This window comes from Triturus cristatus, chromosome 10, assembly GCF_964204655.1.
Source record: "Triturus cristatus chromosome 10, aTriCri1.1, whole genome shotgun sequence".
NCBI lineage: Eukaryota > Metazoa > Chordata > Amphibia > Caudata > Salamandridae > Triturus > Triturus cristatus.
In genome coordinates, this window is record NC_140593.1 from 547,484,901 (window position 1) to 547,503,953 (window position 19,053).

Below are 19,053 nucleotides of genomic sequence, written 5' to 3' on the forward strand. Positions count from 1 at the left end.
TTGGAAATTGAACTAATCGTGCAGGGTCCAATTTTAGAAAACTGGTTCCTTAATAAGTAAGCATAGGAATATTGATGAACAATGTACTTTTAATATCGCTTGGGTGAGAGGCACTATCCTGGTCTACTCCCTCTGCACAAACTGAATCTAGATCTTAATACATTTCTGTTACAACTAGACAACCATAAATCAGAATGTTGGTTTAATTTGGTTGCTACTTTTATTATTATTTTCTTTGTCTCTACACGGGTTATCTTGGTTAACTGTTGTATCAATTGACCACAGTTAATTTCAGTTTTCATAAATGTAATTGTATGGATTATGTCTACATAGGGGTCTTTGCTATATGCAATACTCATTGTCCTGAAGATGGTCTGACGGACTAATACCACTAAAGACTGAAACGTCGACTTTATCTACCTCCTAAATATTCAATGTACTTAAGTGACTGATATTTGTATCCGGAGATATGTCACTTTTTTGATTATGTTGGAGTAGATGTTTTTATTCATGAACTGTAGGATAAGTTGCACTATACCTGTCATGTCTTCTGTGATCTCCGTCCGCTGCCGCTGAGCCATCCATTTCTTGCCCGCATACTTGCACTTAAAAGTTTTAACCACAGGAACCTTGTTCCTTACTTTTAATTTGTTGACCAGAGTGTTCTGTTGTGTGTGGTTGTGGGGACTGCCATTGAGGCACTTGCTGTCACCTGTGTTGTGTTGCCATGACGCCCCCTAACACTCGCTCCTAATTCGCGAGTGCAGTAGGAGGGTCTCTTCCGCATTTGGCCACGCCCCCTTACTTGACCGGCCGCTATTTAAATAACCGGATGAAAGCGCGCGCGCGCAGCGGGCGCGCCGGAGACGCGCCAGAGGCAAGCCCGTCTGCGCCCCAGAGCGCCCAGTTATTATGTTCCTGACGAGTGGGTTAGCAGAACACGCCACAATTACTCTGCTGGTGAACTGCATCAGCTACGGGGTAAGGAATGCGCCTGTACACCCCTTGATTTGTCAATTAGACCTTTGGCTAAATGCACAGGCTGTGATTTCATATTTGGCTGTAACAGAGGCAAAACTCAATCTGAACCCTGTACAACTAAAGCCTCATTGGGGTCTGTAAGCTCCACTTTTAATTTTTGGAGTATTAACTGCAGGTCCCTCCCTAAAAATAAGGAACATATTTTTGATTTTTTAAGCACCGCTCTCCCGGATGCATTATTTCTTACAGAAACTTGGCTTCACTCTAGTTCCTGTGCGGATGTGGCCAGTGCCCTTCCATCTGGCTATGTAATACTGAGAAGAGACCGCAGTTCTGGGAGAGGTGGTGGGGTCGCAATTATATTTAAAGACATCTATACATGCCGGTTAGAAGCTTTGCCATTTCCCGACTGTGAAGCTGGGCTGTTCAAATTAGCACTTTCACCCCACCTGACCCTATCGGGTATTCTTCTTTATCGTCCCCCAGATAAATCCACCCATTGGCTCTCTTCATTCTCAGAGCTGATAGCTCCTTATGTTTTGAAGGCTGCAAATTTTGTTATCCTAGGAGATCTCAATCTTCATTTAGAAGACGTTAATAACAACTTGAGCAAAGCGTTCCTTGCTGACTGTGAGGCAATTAATCTGGTTTTATGCAATCGTGGACCTACCCATCAGGCAGGACACTTACTTGACCCAGTTCTATCCAATATTTTGCTTGACTGCAGTATCCCGCCTCTTCCCCTCATTTGGTCGGACCACTTTGCCGTTCATTTCAGTTTTACTTCAGACAGTGTTGTCTCACCAGCTTTGCCCCTTAATGCTGTTAGGTTCAGAGCTTGGTCTAAATTGAATTTGGATAAGTTCAATGCTGAGCTGACATCTACATGCCCTGACACCTCTCTTCCTGTGTCCTCTCTGAATTTGGAGGTGTCTCAGTGGCTGTCGTCTACAATTGACCACCATCTTCCTTTATGCTCTAAGCGTCCTCTTGTACACCTGCCCCTTGGTTCACGCAGGAACTTAAAATAATGAAGGCTAAGTGTAAACACCTGGAAAGATGTTGGAGGAAAACCTACTCAGCAGACAGTAAATTAACTTAAAGGTTAGCTCTAAAACACTACCATCTAGCCTGTAGGAAAACGAAAGGGACCTTCATCTCTGACTCTATTTCTATGGCCAGCAATCGCCCTAAGGCCCTTTTCTCCATGATAAAGAAGCTGACAGGGGCTGACACATCCCCAGCCCCTCCAACACTTGTGGAATCCCAATGTAATGAGATCGCTGACTTTTTAACCATCAAAGTCGAAACTATCCACAATTCCTTGGCAGCTAGTTTGCCACTGCCCAGAAGTGAGTTTTCTCCCACTTTCCATGGTGAGAGTCCTTCTCCCAAGGAAGTGATCTCTGACTGGCCTCTACTGGATCGAGAGTCTTTACGCCTCTGTCTTTCTAAGGTGAAATGTGGCTCCCCTTTAGATCCTATGCCTATTACCATTCTTGGCCAGCTCGCACCTGCTCCCCTCCTTGTGATTCAAGAATTGCTTAACGCCTCTCTTCGGGAGTCCATTGTCCCCGTTGAATGGAAGAGGGCTATGGTGATCCCTCTTCTGAAAAAACCTGGGGCGGATCCTACAGTTTTTGCTAACTTTCGGCCTATTTCCCTGCTACCCATGTTTTCAAAAATCTTGGAGAAGCATGTTAACACTCATCTAACTGCCCATGTGGAGGCAACAGGCTATCTTCATTCCTCTCAGTCAGGTTTCCGCACACATTTTTCAACGGAAACTGCCCTACTGGGGGTCACAGAGACTCTACGTGCTCATTTGGATCAAGGCGAAACCATGGCGCTGATCCTGCTTGACTTGAGCGCCGCTTTCGACACGGTGTCCCATTCTATTCTCCTCACCGCACTACAAAATGCTGGGGTGGTTGGGTCTGCTCTGTCTTGGTTAGTCTCTTTTTTATGTCAGCGCTCATTTCAGGTCTGCTCCTCAAGTTGCTCCTCCTCTATTCGTGCATCTGCTTATGGGGTTCCCCAGGGGTCCACATTAAGCCCTATGCTTTTTAACATCTACGTACGACCCCTGGCCTCGATTGTGGAGGATGCGGGACTATCCCTCTACTCTTACGCAGATGATACGCAGATTATCTTCTCCCTTTCCTCAAACAAGGAGTGTTCCTTTTCAACATTACAGGAGGGACTTGGTCGCGTGGCAGAATGGATGCAGGTGAATCTATTATAACTCAATGGCGATAAAACCGAAGTAGTTATTTTGGGCAAGGACAAACATCTTTGGGGCCCGAATCACTGGCCCTTGGTAATGGGCCTGTTACCTCAACCGGTTACGCATGTACACAACCTGGGCTTCTTGCTGGACGGTTCTCTATCTATGCGTCAACAAGCGGTCAGCATTTCAGCCACCTGTTTTACCATCTTAAGGTGGCTTCGAAAAATCCTCTGGCTGCTTCCCGTTTCTACAAGACTTACTGTGGTCCAAGCACTTGTCACCTCCCGCCTTGACTATGGTAATGTACTCTATCTGGGTTGTAGCCAGGAGGTACGCAAAAAGCTCCAGTTGGTGCAGAATTCTGCCGCCCGGCTCCTTTGCAAGGTCCCTAAGAGATCTTCCATCTCTCCTTGTTTGCGGGACTTACATTGGCTGCGTATAGAGAGCCGTATTAAATTTAAGGCTCTTCTTTATGTTTAAAATCAAACAAGGCTTGGCACCTCTGTACTTGCGTTCATTGGTCTATCCCTATGCCCCTTCCCGTGCCCTTAGAACAGCCTCTCAGGGTAACTATGCGATCCCCAGATTTAGACTGGTTAGAATGGGTGGTCGCTCCTTCTCTTACCTTGCCCCTAAGCTTTGGAATTCTCTCCCTGTCTCTTTAAAATTGCAATCCGTTTTTACACAGTTCCGTAGGGACTTGAAAACTTAGCTCTGCTCTCAATAGACAGTTATCTCAGTTTGGCCTTTTCATTTATGGCGCCGGGAGACCCCATGGTGGGTAGCTGTGCGCCCTACAAATCTATTTACAATACAATGATCTATTGCTGAATTAACTTCTGTCTGATTGTACCCTTTTCAATTTGATTTTTCTCTGTCTCTTCATTCAGCCTGCTTCCACACACTCTGCACAATTTTCAAATGACACTGGCACCAGAAAAACAGTGGCACAGGCGCTCGTCACCGTCCATCTGGACTACGGCAACACACTGTATGTAGGCACCACCGCCGAGCTCATGAAAAGACTCCAGACGATCCAAAATGCAACAGCCAGACTGATCCTAAACTTGCCCAAAAGGACCAACCACTTGAGAGGCGTCCACTGGCTCCCCATCCAGAAGGGGTGACATTTCAAGCTTCTGACCCACGTCTACAAAGCCATCTACGACCAAAGATCAGGATAAATGAACCACCACCTAAACTTCTTCCAGCCACCCAGAAACCTCCCCTCGCATCGTAGGACGATCCTTCTCCCACCTTGCAGCCAATTCCTGGAACACTCTTCCCCTCCACCATCGAACATCACCCTCATTGGCAGACTTTAGGAAGGGACTCGGACCTGGTTCTTCGACTGAGACCCTAAGCCCAGCGCCTGGATACCCACAGGGTGAGAAGTTGTGCTATATAAGCACAGTTTGATTGATTGAAGAATCAAGTGCGAAGGAAGAAGCACAATCAATGGTTGATGTCTTCACCAGGAGCAAAAGCCATCCCAAGCAAACTCAACACCTTCTACATCAGACGACTGACATCCAGGGTTCAGTCTTAAAAGCACCAATAAATAGAAGTCAAGCACTACCCCAGAGGAAGTTTGGGATTTAGCGCCAAGATAGTCATCCCCAAGACTCCTCACCGCCTAGAGCTAGCATAATCTCCGGAGGCCTTTGGTCGAAAAGACATCAACCAAGCCCCAGGGCAACAAGCGGACAACCTCTGTCCCAAAATCTGCTCAGAATAAATCCTAGACTCCGTACAATGTGTCAAGCAGGCTTCTTGTAACAGTAGAGCTGCTAGATATCTCAAATGATTCTGTCCAGCCCTCAAGTACCACAAGAGCCATACCCCACTTCCCTGAAGTAGGAGGCTGGCCTTCGAGGAGGCAGTCTCCGAGGAACTTTAGGACTATCCTATACCAACAAAAAAAAAAACAGGTGTCCAGGGAGTACTTCGAGGGCTGTGCCACCACAACCAAGGATACCCCCATCATGTAGGTCGCCATTCTTGGGGGGTTTGGGGGTAGCCCCAGGAACACTTTCACGCCACTGATAGGATGACGTAAACATTAAGTAAAAGAACGACTTCTTAAAGATTCAGTCCTAGTTGTCTATTTCCTGCAAATGCTTAAAAGCATCACTAGGTATGTGGCAGAGAACTTCAAGGTAGCCAGAGAAGACCCTGATCATTACTGATAGGGTAAAGAGAAAATGCAAACGAGACCTGTAGTACCCTATATACATCAGGGGTCATTGGGGGCAAGACTGGTTATACATACAGCTCAGAAGAGAGCCTTTGCACAAAGCGCAGATGGCACATTGCATCCAGACAAAGATCCGTAAGGTTGATGCCACTGGGAAATGTGTTACAGTACAAGTGGCAACACGGTGGCATATTACTAACTCAGTTCTCCTCTGAAGTATGATAAGTGTCATCAGGAGGAGATGGAGCAACTAATCAATATTCACCCAGAAGCCTAGAGGAAGCATGGTAGAGAACTGGTGCAGAAAGCCCAAACCATCTCAAACACCAACATCAAGTGTGTCCTAGATCCAGCAGATACTGCCTTTAGAGAGTTAAACGCCTGTGTTTTCCTACTTGGGCATTCGTAGGGCGTCGCAGTTCCACCCTGAGGTGTAACATTGATGCTCGCTCCATGCAATTTAAAATCTACAAGGCTACTGACACCGCAACAGCAATAGGCATTCTCTAGGACCAGCCTGTAAAATCTGGGTTGTGCTGCCAACAGATAAGAGGAAGCACCTACATCAATGCAAAGCATTGGATAGCATCCACTCCAGCACTATCAGGAAACTCAGAGGGGAGGATTCAGAGGCAGCGGCTGACACGGGTCATTGGGTTGTTCCTTCCACAACTGTAGGAATTAACCTCAGAAAAATGAGTCCTATCCATGTTGCAACAGGGATACTGCTTGGAAAATCTGAAAGAAACACGTTAGTTAGATTCCTCACCTTAGAATATCCCCAGGCGTCAGACTGGATCCGGAAGATTTTTCGTCAGCAATACCCCTTGCGCGTCGCTAGGCGTCGTCTGCGGCTCCGCGTCCGTCGTCGGCGTCGTGCGCCGGGATGACGTCGTCGGAGTACTTAGACGCCGCCCTCGCGCGCTGACGTCAGTTCTTCTTTTTTCCGCGCCAGTAAGCGCAGATCCGGGAGAGCTACCCCTTTTAGTCTTTTTTGACTAAATCTTTTTGATCATTTTTGATCCTTGTCTGTCGACATCTGGTGCCGGTAGGATGCCTGGGTTCAAGGCTTGTGAAGATTGTCATCGACTGATGTCGGTGACCGATCACCACCGCCGGTGCCTCTACTGCTTAGGCCTCGACCACGACGCGGAGTCGTGCAACGACTGTCAGGCCCTGACTTCGAAGGCTAGGCGGGAGCGGTCCCGCAAGCTTCTGGAGCTTCGCCACTCGGCTCCGCGTCGTGCGCGATCCCGGTCCAGGAGGAGGTCCAAGGATCGCTCGCGGAGCCCAGCCGACGCCACCATCGCTCGTCGGGCTCCAAGTCGTCGGGTAAGTCCAAACACTCTAAGAAGTCCAAGCGGCGACATCGCTCTTCGGACTCCCCTCGCCGGTCGCGCGACTCGGCCGAGGGTCCAAGTGGTTCCACCCCCGCGGCTCCGGCGGAGCCGCAGGTGCCGCGTCCGCCCCCATACCTTCCGGTCCCTGGGGCTGACGCGGCGCCGGCGGAGATCAGTGCCTTCCTCTCGGCCATGAGGAGCCTGGCCCCGCCGTCGACGCCCGCTGGCGCGCCTTCGGGCCCCGCGGACTCGACTGGGCGACCTCGCGTGCCGGCGGCTCCGGCCCCGGCGCCGTCGACGACTCCGGTCTCGACGCCGCAGGTCCCCGCGGGGCCCTTGCCTGGGCCCCAGTCGACGCCGGTTGACCTTGTCACTCCTCCACCGGCGCCGACGCCTGAACCACCGACGCCGTCACCGGCGCCACAGACGCCGACGCCTGTGACGCCGACGCCCCGGTTTAGCCCTCATCCGGACCCGACGCCGGCACGGCGTCCGCCGACGCCGCATCCGACGCCGCTTGAGTCCTACCATCTCTACAGTCCGGTTCCGATCATTCCTCCTGTTTATCAGGAATCGGAAGAAGGGGGCGACTGGGAGGGGTTCGAGGACCCTCTGGCTGTTCAGTCACAGCTTTCTCAGGACTGGGCAGATGAACTGGGGGAGGCCAGCGGGCTGGACACCTCGCCAGACGCTGGATTCACTTCTCCTCCGACCGTGGCTTCGGAGGAGGGTGCAGCATTTTCTGTGGTGCTGCGCAAGGCGGCTGAGGCCCTTGGGCTCGAGTTGCCTGCCGTGGCTGTGAGGACCAACATCCTCACTGAGGTGCTTCAAACCTCAGCAAGCTCCACTGAGCCTCTGCTGCCGTTCAACGAGGCCCTCACTGACGTTCTGCAGGGCACCTGGTCCAAGCCCTCCACAGTTCCTCCTGTGGATAGGAACGTTGCCAGGCGCCACCGCCCTGCTCCGGGCGACCCCAGTTTCCTGTCCCAACACCCCACCCCCGAGAGTCTGGTTATCCAGGCCTCTACTTCCCAATCCTCCTTCCCGACCGCTCCGCCGGACCGGGATTCCAAGAGACTCGAGCAGTTTGGCAAGAAACTGTTCTCGTCCCTTAGTTTGGGCCTGCGGTCCTTAAATACCGCCTGTCTCTTGGACCGTTATTCCCATTCCCTGTGGGATACGGTGGAGGACGTGCTGCCCCTGTGTCCGGAGGAGGTCCGGACGCGTCTTACCCAGGCTTTGGCCGATGGGAGGGATGCGGCACGGCACGCCATAAGATGTGGGCTTGACACCACGGACTCGCTAGGTCGGGCGATTTCCACCACGGTGGCGCTCCGCCGCCACGCCTGGATGCGGTCCACGTCATTTTCCGGGGATGTCCAGAACACCCTCATGGACATGCCCTTTGATGGCACTCGCCTGTTTGGTGAGAAGGCGGACAGTGCGCTGAACCGTTTTAAGGACTCCCGGGCTACGGCCAAGTCCTTGGGCCTCTCGGCTCCGCGGGCGCACACCTCCGCTTTTCGCCCCTTTCGTGGCCAAGGAAGGGGCGCCTCCTCCCGTCCGCAAAGCCACCAGCCGCAGAACCAACCTGCGCGCGGTCGCGGACGTGGCTTCCGCCGTGGCGGAAATGGAGGCCGACGTGGTCAGCCCACATCCACCCCGGCAGCATCCGCCTCAAAGCCTTCCTAGTCCGAGCTTTCAGGCCCATACCACGCCAGTGGGCGGCAGAGTTCGCCATCACCTGCTCCACTGGCGGTCCATAACATCGGACAGGTGGGTGCTGCAAATCGTCCGAAGGGGCTACTCCCTCCCCTTCGAGACGACCCCTCCAGCCATGCCACCGCAGCACCACCGTATCTCGGGGGATCATTTGGATCTTCTCCGCGAGGAAGTTTCGGCTCTCTTGGCCAAGGGGGCCGTCGAGCGCGTTCCGAGTCCAGAAGTAGGTCGTGGTTGTTATTCCCACTACTTTCTGGTTCCCAAGAAGGGCAAGAGGGGCCTGCGCCCTATCTTGGACCTCCGGAACGTCAATGCCTTCCTCCGAAAGGAAAGGTTCAAGATGCTCACGTTGGCTCAGGTTTTAGCTGCCCTAGACCCTGGAGACTGGATGGTAGCGTTGGACTTGCAGGACGCATATTTCCATATCCCCGTCCTGCCGGCCCACCGGCGTTACCTGCGGTTCACGGTGGGCCAAGAGCACTTTCAGTTTACCGTGCTCCCCTTCGGCCTCACCAGTGCCCCTCGGGTGTTCACGAAAGTGATGGCGGTGGTCGCAGCTCATCTGCGCAGATCAGGGGTCCCAGTCTTCCCCTATCTCGACGACTGGTTGTTGAAGGCGGGCTCGCCCCAGGCAGTCGTCTCCCACCTCCAGACTACGGCGGATCTCCTGCATTTGCTGGGGTTTTCCATCAACGTGCCGAAGTCACACTTGAGCCCCTCTCAGAAGCTCCTCTTCATCGGAGCGGTTCTCGATTCGGCGCAGTTCCGGGTCCATCCTCCGGAACAGCGGGTCCGGGATATACAGGCCCTGATTCCCATCTTTCGGCCTCTATCCCGGGTTTCGGTCAGGCTAGTGTTGCGGCTTCTGGGGCTGATGGCCTCCTGCATCCTACTAGTGCATCACGCCAGGCGGCGCATGCGGGCTCTGCAGTGGGACCTGAAGTTTCAGTGGGCCCAGCATCACGGCAACCTGTCCGACCATGTCTTGATTTCGGAGGGTACTGCACAGCAGTTGCAGTGGTGGCTCACGGACCGCGAGTGGGTCAAGGGCAAGAGCCTCTCCCTTCCCCAACCGGAGCATGTCGTAGTGACGGATGCGTCCCTCCTGGGATGGGGTGGCCATATGGGAGAGGCGGAGATCAGAGGCCTCTGGTCTCCGGCGGAGTCTCGTCTCCACATCAACCTGTTGGAGTTGAGAGCGATCCGGCTTGCACTGAAAGCCTTCCTTCCCTCTGTCAGGGGAAGTGTCGTGCAGGTGTTCACGGACAACACCACCGCCATGTGGTACTGCAACAAACAGGGCGGGGTGGGGTCGTGGACCCTTTGTCAGGAGGCTCTGCGCCTCTGGACATGGCTGGAACACCAGGGCGTCACCCTGGTGGTTCAACATCTGGCGGGCTCTCTGAACGCCAGAGCAGACGAACTCAGCCGCCGGTGCATGATGGATCACGAATGGCGTCTGAACTCCGAAGTGGTGCAAGGCCTCTTTCAGCAGTGGGGAGAGCCTTGGTTAGATCTATTCGCCACCGAAGAGAACGCGCAATGTCAGCAGTTCTGCGCGTTGGAATTTCCAAGGCGGCACTCGCTCGGCGACGCTTTTCGTCACGAGTGGAGTTGCGGTCTGTTGTACGCCTTTCCGCCTATACCACTTCTGCCCAGAGTGCTGAAGAAGATCAGGCGCGACCGGGCCCAAGTCATCTTGGTGGCTCCGGATTGGGCACGAAGATACTGGTATCCCGAGCTACTCAGTCTGTTGACCGATCCCCCGATACGTCTGCCCCTTCGGGAGGATCTTCTGTCGCAGCAGCAGGGGACGGTCCTCCACCCGAACCTGTCCAGCCTCCACCTCCATGCGTGGAGATTGAGCGGCGGCAGTTGATGCCATTTGACTTGCCTCCTGAAGTCTGTGATATCATTCTGGCAGCCAGGCGTCCCTCCACAAAGTCGGTATACGCCTGCCGGTGGAACAAATTTGTGGCATGGTGCACAGCAAAGGCTGTGGATCCCCTTTCCGCCCCTCTTTCTGAGGTTCTCCTCTTCCTTCTTTCTCTGGCCCGGCAGGGCTCTGCCCTGGGCACCCTGAAAGGTTATCTTGCTGCCATCTCCGCCTTCTTGCGGCTTCCTGATCAGCCTTCTCTTTTCAAGTCCCCAGTGGTTACACGCTTTCTCAAAGGCATTACACACACGTTCCCTCCTGTCCCTTTTGTAATGCCTCAGTGGGACTTGAATCTGGTTTTGACATTCCTGATGTGCGCTCCCTTCGAGCCTCTTCACAATTGCCCTCTTCGTCTTCTAACTCTAAAGACTGCTTTTCTGGTAGCCATCACCTCGGCTAGACGGGTGAGTGAGCTCCAGGCTTTATCTTCAAAGCCTCCTTTTCTATCTGTTCATCCGGACAAGGTTGTCCTTCGGCCTCGTCCCTCCTTTCTTCCTAAAGTGGTAACTCCATTTCACCTTGGGCAGTCTGTCACCTTGCCCACCTTCTTTCCGCCTCCGCATCCTTCCAAAGAGGAAGAGAGGCTCCACCGTCTGGACCCAAAACGTGCGCTCTCCTTTTATCTGGACCGCACCAAACAGTTCCGGGTGGACGACCAGCTTTTTGTTGGGTACGTGGGCGCTAAGAAGGGGAAAGCTGTGCACAAACGAACCATCTCTCGGTGGGTCGTTTTGTGTATAAAAATCTGCTATTCCTTGGCTAAAAAGGACCCTCCTGTTGGGCTGCGCGCTCATTCTACTCGGGCCACGGCGGCTACTACTGCCTTGGGACGGGGAGTCCCTTTGCAGGACATCTGTCAGGCGGCGACGTGGGCTTCGCTACACACGTTTGCCAGGCATTATTGCCTTGACAGCCAAGTCCGGAGGGATGGCTTCTTTGGCCGTTCTGTCCTCCAGGACTTTCTGGTGTGATCTTGGTTCGCAGACCCACCACCGGGGATGGTATTGCTTGGGTATCTATTCTAAGGTGAGGAATCTAACTAACGTGTTTCTTTCAGATGAACAAGTTACTAACCTTCGGTAACGATGTATCTGTAAGAAACATTAGTTAGTTAGATTCCTCACCGACCCACCCATCCTCCCCGTTCTGCGAACTGACATCTAGGGTTAAGGTTGTCCTTTCAGGCCCCTAGATTTTCTTTTTGGCACCAGTGTCGGTCTTTGCATGGCTCTGCGTTCCTGGCGCGGAAGGCTATGTACAAGAACTGACGTCAGCGCGCGAGGGCGGCGTCTAAGTACTCCGACGTCATCCCGGCGCACGACGCCGACGACGGACGCGGAGCCGCAGACGACGCCTAGCGACGCGCAAGGGGTATTGCTGACGAAAAATCTTCCGGATCCAGTCTGACGCCTGGGGATATTCTAAGGTGAGGAATCTAACTAACTAATGTTTCTTACAGATACATCGTTACCGAAGGTTAGTAACTTGTTCTACACACTCAGCAAAATTCCACCATGAACACCAGCAGCTGCTAACGTGCAAGCATTCATAGGAGCCATCAAACGCACACCCCCACACAAGCAGGAACAAAATGTGTTCTCATTGTATTGACTTCTCTCCAAAGAGGACTGTACACTGGCCCATCCTTGACCTCCAGACTGTCAATTGCTACATCCTATTGAAACACGTTCAAATGAGAGCCCTGTGAAATGTCATCCCTGTGCAGGGCTCAGGAGGCCATCTGGGGACCCTTAACTTGAGGGAAACCTACTTCCACATACCCGTTCATCTGTAACATCACTGCTACCTAAGATTTGTGTTAAGTAAAAAATACTACCAACCCGAGACGCTGCATTTCAGCATTATGGCACCAAGAGTATTCACATAGTGGCTAGCAGTGGTCTTCTAAAGTTTTTCTGTATCTGGACAATTGGCAGCAGCAATGCCTTCCACCCACTCAAGCAGTGCAGCTATTACATTCACACGAGTCCGAGTAGGCAAAACTCCAGGCACTTGAGGAGTAAGAAACACTTTGGGAGTACATTAAAGCAACCCCCCTCCCAGGAAGTTGATTCTGATCACTGCAGGACGCCTCTGCTCAACTATTTTTCTACCTACCACAGGGTGGTTAAGAGGGCTGCAGATGCCATCGGGATACAGGTGGGATAGAAAAGGAGGATACATGTTTTCTTTGGGAAACACTGAATCCGGTCTACAGGAAGATTTAGTTTCTACCTCTGCTGCATAGCATTCTTCAGCAGGGAACATTAGTGCTCCATAAACTAACCTCTGCCAAAGCAACTACCCCTAGAATGGAGAAGAAAAAGGTGTCCACTAAAGATCCAAAATGTATTCCCTCATGTTGAGGCATGTTCCCTCATACTCACTACTGCAAGGAAAAGGGCAGTGTCACCGTCATCCTTAGGACCTCCTCCAGACAGGGATAGTAAATGGCTGGAGACAGTAGGCTGAAGATTTGAAAACTGAGTTGCCACGCATATTGCCAATTTCATCAACCTTCTTAATGGGTACAGACAGCAGTGGTAAAGCAGAGGACTTAATGTGTCTCTTTCCCGAAAGCTAGGTGCTGAGCGCAACGTACAACGCGGTGAATACGGCGCCAGCAGGTCAGATAGGACAGGAGGTGCTTGTTGGGTCCTAATTCTGTGGGCACAGCATAGTGTCTTGAACTGAATTTTTATCAACTGGCAGCCAGTGATGCTGAGCAGAATTTATTGCCCATGTTGCTTCTTCGCTTCTCCCCATGTTACTTGTGCACCCTCCCCGTGTTGCTTCTGCGTCCCTGTTGCCGTCCCCTTATTTCTTCAGCGCCCATCCTACCCTCCCCCTGTTGCTTCTGCATCCCTCCTGTGTTGCTCCAGTGCCCCTCCCACCCTCCCTGTGTTGCTTCAGTGCCTCTCCCACCCTCCCTGTGTTGCTTCAGTGCCCCTCCCGCTCTCCCCAGTGCCCCAACTACCCTCCCTGTGTTGTTTCAGTGCCCCTCCCACCCTCCGTGTTGCTTCAGTGCCCCTCCCGCCCTCCGTGTTGCTTCAGTGCCCCTCCCGCTCTCCCCAGTGCCCCTCCTACCCTCCCTGTGTTGTTTCAGTGCCCCTCCCACCCTCCGTGTTGCTTCAGTGCCCCTCCCGCCCTCCCTGTGTTGCTTCAGTGCCCCTCCCTCCCACCCTCCCTGTGTTGCTTCAGTGCCCCTCCCACTCTCCCCGTGTTGCTTCTGTGCCCCTTCCCACCCTCTCCATGTTGCTTCTGTGCCCCTCCCGTCCTCCCTGTATTTCTTCCGTGCACCTCCAGCCTTCCCTGTGTCGCTTCCGTGCACCTCCCCGTGTTGCTACCGTGTCCACTCTAGCTCTCCCCTGTGTTGCTTCTGTGTTCACTCTAGCTCTCCCCTGTGTTGCTTCCGTGTTCACTCTAGCTCTCCCCTGTGTTGCTTCCGTGTTCACTCTAGCTCTCCCCTGTGTTGCTTCCGTGTTCACTCTAGCTCTCCCCTGTGTTGCTTCCGTGTTCACTCTAGCTCTCCCCTGTGTTGCTTCCGTGTTCACTCCAGTCCTCTCCTGTGTTGCTTCCATGTGCCCCACCTTGTTTGTCACCTGTTTCTTCCACTGCCCCCTACCCACTTTAAAGAAAAAAAAAAAGTTTTTTACATTTCATTTTCTTAGTTACCAATCCAACCCTGATCTGCAACGAAACAGGATATATAGATATATATATTCTTTAGCCATGCACCACATCTGGGAGGCTGTGAAGCGTGGCTACGAGCAATTGGCAAATCCAAAACGTCTCAAAGGGGGAGACCTATTTGCTTTCCCAATGCGTGTTTCAATCTTGAAAGGTTAATGTGGGAAGCATTAAATATTTTCATGAACCATTTCACGTGGTAAATAAGGCCCATATGTATCATTATTGGAAATGGCCATTACCTAATTGTGATTCTCGGCGAATTGCTATTAGGTAATCGCCTTTCCTAATGTTTGAAACTCTGAGTTTCATTTAGCGATTCCTAGTGGGTTGCATATCGACCTCCCTCATGAATATTAATGAGTTATGTCGCAATATGCGACCCATTAGGAATCTCTAAAATAGCGGGAATGGTGGCCTTCTGGGGTCGGCAGACCACCATGTCTGTGATTGCTTTTAAATAAAGCAGTTCGTTTTTTTCCCCCAATTGTTTAAGAGCAGGCAGTGGCAACGTTTTCACTACCATTCCCAAAGGAGAATGATTTCCTTGGGGACCCCTTTCCCATTTGCGAATGGGTTACCACCTACTTGAAATAGGTTGTTACATGATAATGTTTTGTGACCACATTTCGGTCACAAAACATTCTTGCATAACACTGCGATTTAGTATTAGGAAGGGACGCCCTAAACATGTCCCTTTGCCAGTACGGAATCGATATGTATTCGCAAATCCAAATTGTGATTCAGTAACATGTTACCGAAACGCAAATTGGAATTCATACATGCAAAAATGCATTTTAACGGTTGCAAACTTTCCGACGTTTGCGACCGGTAAAATGCATGGTACATGTGGCCCCTAAGTTACTAGACTGCGCAAATAAAGGCACTGTGTATTTATTTAGAAATTCTCCTGTGCTTCCAAATTTGTCAGACTGTCCATTTGAAGGTTAAACATAATTGGCCACTAAGTCAGCTCGTGGGGGCCTCCATACATTAGTCACTGAACTGAAAGCCATCTCTAATTATTCGAAATGACTTCGGCTAGTATGGTTCTTACAGAATAGATCTAATTTATCGCAGATTTTTACTTGGCATTCCTTTGTGAATGTTGTCAAAAGATAGGGTGAGCTCCAGTAGTGTCAGGTTACTGATATTTACTTTGTCCAACAAATGCATACTGCCCTACTGGCCTAGGGATATCAGCCAGTCGTGTAAAACATAAATTTGAGTTTTGTATATTAGAAGTGTTTTGGAAATCAGCTGCTACAATTCAGTGGCCAGCAGGGATTACTGTAGGTACCATTATTTTTTATCAATGCTAGAAGACTATTAACTTATATTTTATAAAAAGGTTATTTTGACTTGCTGTATGTTTCCTATAATGAAGTATGTGCAGGTGTATTAAATTGCTATATTACTCATAAAATATGGTGTTGCCTGTCTGAGTACTTAAACTCTGTAATTAATTTTTCATCTACAGGGCTTGGCGCAACTCTGCATAACAGTTGAAGAATGTTGGGACCATGATGCAGAGGCTCGACTCTCAGCTGGCTGTGTCGAAGAGCGCATTTCTCAAATTCGCAAATCAGTAAATGGCACTACCTCGGACTGCCTTGTTTCTATTGTGACATCCGTCACTAACGTAGACTTACCACCCAAAGAGTCTAGTATCTGAGACCCTGTTCACTTCTGTCTTTCCAGACTCGGTGGATTTGAAAAAAAACACAAAAGAAAAAAAAACATATGAATGCAGCTGCTATTTTATCTTGACTTTTTTATTATTATTTTTGGATTGGATCAATTTTACCAGCACATTGCTCTACTGTATTAAAGTAAACGGACATCTCAGCAAGCATTCAGGTGCCGACTTATGAATGCAGGAAAGGTGCAGGTACCTCAGAACCTCAAAAAACATTTCAGTTTTTACTGCATTTTCTAGGTTTCTTTATTGGTCTGTCTTCTACAGAGAACATCTGTGACCTATGGAAAACCACATACCATTTAAGAAAATGAAATGCTGCAAACCTTGGAGGAAACCTTCAGACTGTTACATGAGATACACCTTCCTCAAAAGGATTATTTTCACTTTTACCCTTTCTTTTAGACCGTGTGCTACAAAAAACAGCAGACGTGTCTTTTACGGATCTAACGGGTGTCATTGTAACAGATTATAAAAAGTAATGGGAAAGAGAATGATACATCTATTAGGGTAGTAAACCGGGAGGTTGGGAGGGAGAGAGTTGCGTTGGACTTTGCAGCATTTGGACAGACATTGTTTGCTATTGAGCTACTTCTCAGGAAATCTGTTAATAAGAGGGAAGGATATTTTTGAGGCAGAGCATTTTAACAGCATCTACAGGGCATGGAGAAAGTGGGTCAAACCCTATATTGGGGCCATCGGACATGGTGAACATCAGTTCTTACTATCTCAGGTTTGGGTGATAAAATAAAAATGATTTAGTATTTACAAAGGTGTCAACCAATACGTTTGGTTGTGGAAGATAGCGTAGACAAATAACTCCTTTTTTTCTCAATAAGTGAATGCCAAATTTGTAAATTTGGAAAAAAGTATTTCCTCTCTTTGTGGCAATTCAGGGATTAAAGCCACACAGTTGAGTGACTATGCATGGCCCAAACTTCCAGTGATACAAAACAGCCACAAGATATTTGTTTTAATTTTTTAGTAGAGGTATGATGATCTGGTTAACTGCTCAACCTTGCTTCAGTACTTTAAGTGCAGCCGACGTGAGGTTCTACATGGGTATACATTTTCAGAGGTAATATAGAACGGAGTTATGACATTCCTTTCTCCTTATCCTGGATTTAGAGCTCTTTGTCTTAAAGTGGTGCATATTCTAACTAAAATTATTCAATTATGCCATAATCTTGCTCTAGTCAGTGAATGTCCCTAATGCTGCTGATTCAACACTTAAATATTTTTTTAATTTGCAAAACCTGCAATGTTTCAAAATAATAAAAAACAAAAAAAATCACATACACAAGTTAAGTGGCTTCCGAGGTCTGAACTGAAAATCAAACACGTCATGGCCACAGACCACCTCAAACCAGAAATACCTCAGATTTTTCTACTTGTATGAGTTTTATTATATATTTTATTAGTTGTGTTGTCTTGTAGCAAGTATATTTTAATGTAAGTTCGCTTTTATGACGAGGGAGTTTTAAAAAATGAAAAATAAGTTCCAAAATCTCTTAGGAAGTGCTACCATGTTTTGTTTTATAAAATGCACCATTGTAAATAACTGTGTACAGTTGTAGAATAACTGCCTATATAAGGTACATGAGCATTATTCAATCTTTGTGATGGCTGTCTTCACTCTGTTACTACTTGTTGTCTTGTTCCGAACAGTATGTCGTTTTTGTGTTATCAAATGATAATGGGATCTTTGCTCAGAGAATAACAGTCAAAAATCTAACCATTTTCAATGTCTTCAGCAAATGGGCCTATGACATTTTTTCAGTTGAGAGAAAAAATTTCCCCAAATACCTTTGTATCTGTTATTACAGGATTCTCCTAAATGTTTGTTAAAGGCATTGGCACCAGAGTGTTGCCTATTTCTATAGCACTAATTTTCCATTGTAATTTTGTTGTATCCAGATTACATTTTTAGCTAATGTAAATGGCGACACAATATTTTCTTAATCTTCTAAGTCAATAATCCTGCTAAATTGCTGTTCAGTGAATTTACATAGCTAATGGTACTTTTACTGCAATATTTTAGCTTTAAAAGCTAAAATCTCTGACCTGCATTTTTACAAAAGGAAACCCACTAATGGCTGAAGGACCTGTAGCAGTTGTTTTGATGCCTCCACCGTGATCACTGATTTCCATTGTGTAGCACAGTTGTGGTCCAGCTCACAAGACGTTGATTGAAGTTTCCTTGTGACCTCGGCCATGAGCATGTTAGCAAAAACGGAATTTACATTAATTTTATAATGTTGTTGAAATCTAGCTTGCGGATACTGTGCTGCTTTCTGCCTTTCTTCTCCGTGAGTAAGTGTGGGCACCAATATTTTTAAAAGGAATACGTTGTTTTTGGGTAGAAGAATTCTCTTTTGATGGTCTCTTCTTTTATGATGCTCTTGGAGTTTAATGACTGAAGAAAAAGATGCACTGTCACTTTGCTATGATCTATGTGCATAATGGATTTTTTTCTTCAGCATTATCTACACCGGCTGAAAAAGGTTTACAGCAGTTGCTTTCAAATACCGAATTTCCTTAAGAAGCTTTAAAGTATTTATTGAAAGTGCCATACATTATTTTATAGCTTTTTGTAGACCGTTTGTCTTTTAAGACATTACCTTACTTAGAAGTATAAACACTGATATGTAAAGCTTAAGTTTGACAAGCTGTCAGATATTCAGGAATACTTTTATGGGAACATCTTGCCTTTGTTTTGAAAGATTGTTTTCTGGTGACATATCTTACCTCGTTCATTTCATTAATTATTTCAAATGTAATTCTGTGTGGTATTCTTGAAGAGGAAACTGAAACATATGCACCCACCCAGTAAGTCTTGAAGTATCACGAATGAGATGGGACTGGTGAATTGATTGCTTGTCGAGGCCTTTTGTTTATAGAAAGTTGTGTGCTAAGCACACAGTTGTAATAGCAGAAATAAATTAAAGTCACTGGCAACACATTATTCTGGTTTGTCAATATTATGTATAGAAAGACCCAGTGAACTTGCTGGTCCATAAACCCATTGCAAAGATCTCAACATTATGTGAGCCTTGCGATCTAAAGGACCATGCTGTATGAATCATGAACCTTAAAATGTAGCCTGTTTATTGAATGACCCCTAAAATCCTGATGTTTAAATAAGCCAGCCAGCTTTAATATCCTCATAAAAAGTAAGTTATCTTTGGACGGGGTTGTTGATTGATGTATTTCCTAGCTACTATAATGGAAAACAAATTGCAAAATTATTTTTCTTGC

General features: G+C 48.6%; 1 protein-coding gene across 2 annotated transcripts in view; it reads left to right on the forward strand.

Annotated features, from left to right (window-relative positions):
• Positions 1-18,755, forward strand: part of ACVR2B (activin A receptor type 2B) — a 411,235-nt gene extending 392,480 nt beyond the window's left edge. For both annotated transcript variants that reach the window (XM_085632027.1, XM_085632026.1), the window contains exon 11: positions 15,577-18,755. In XM_085632027.1, the coding sequence (XP_085488153.1) occupies positions 15,577-15,771 (195 nt within the window). In that variant the 3' untranslated portion in view covers positions 15,772-18,755. The remainder of the gene's footprint in view (positions 1-15,576) is intronic.
• The last annotated feature ends 298 nt before the right edge of the window (positions 18,756-19,053 follow it).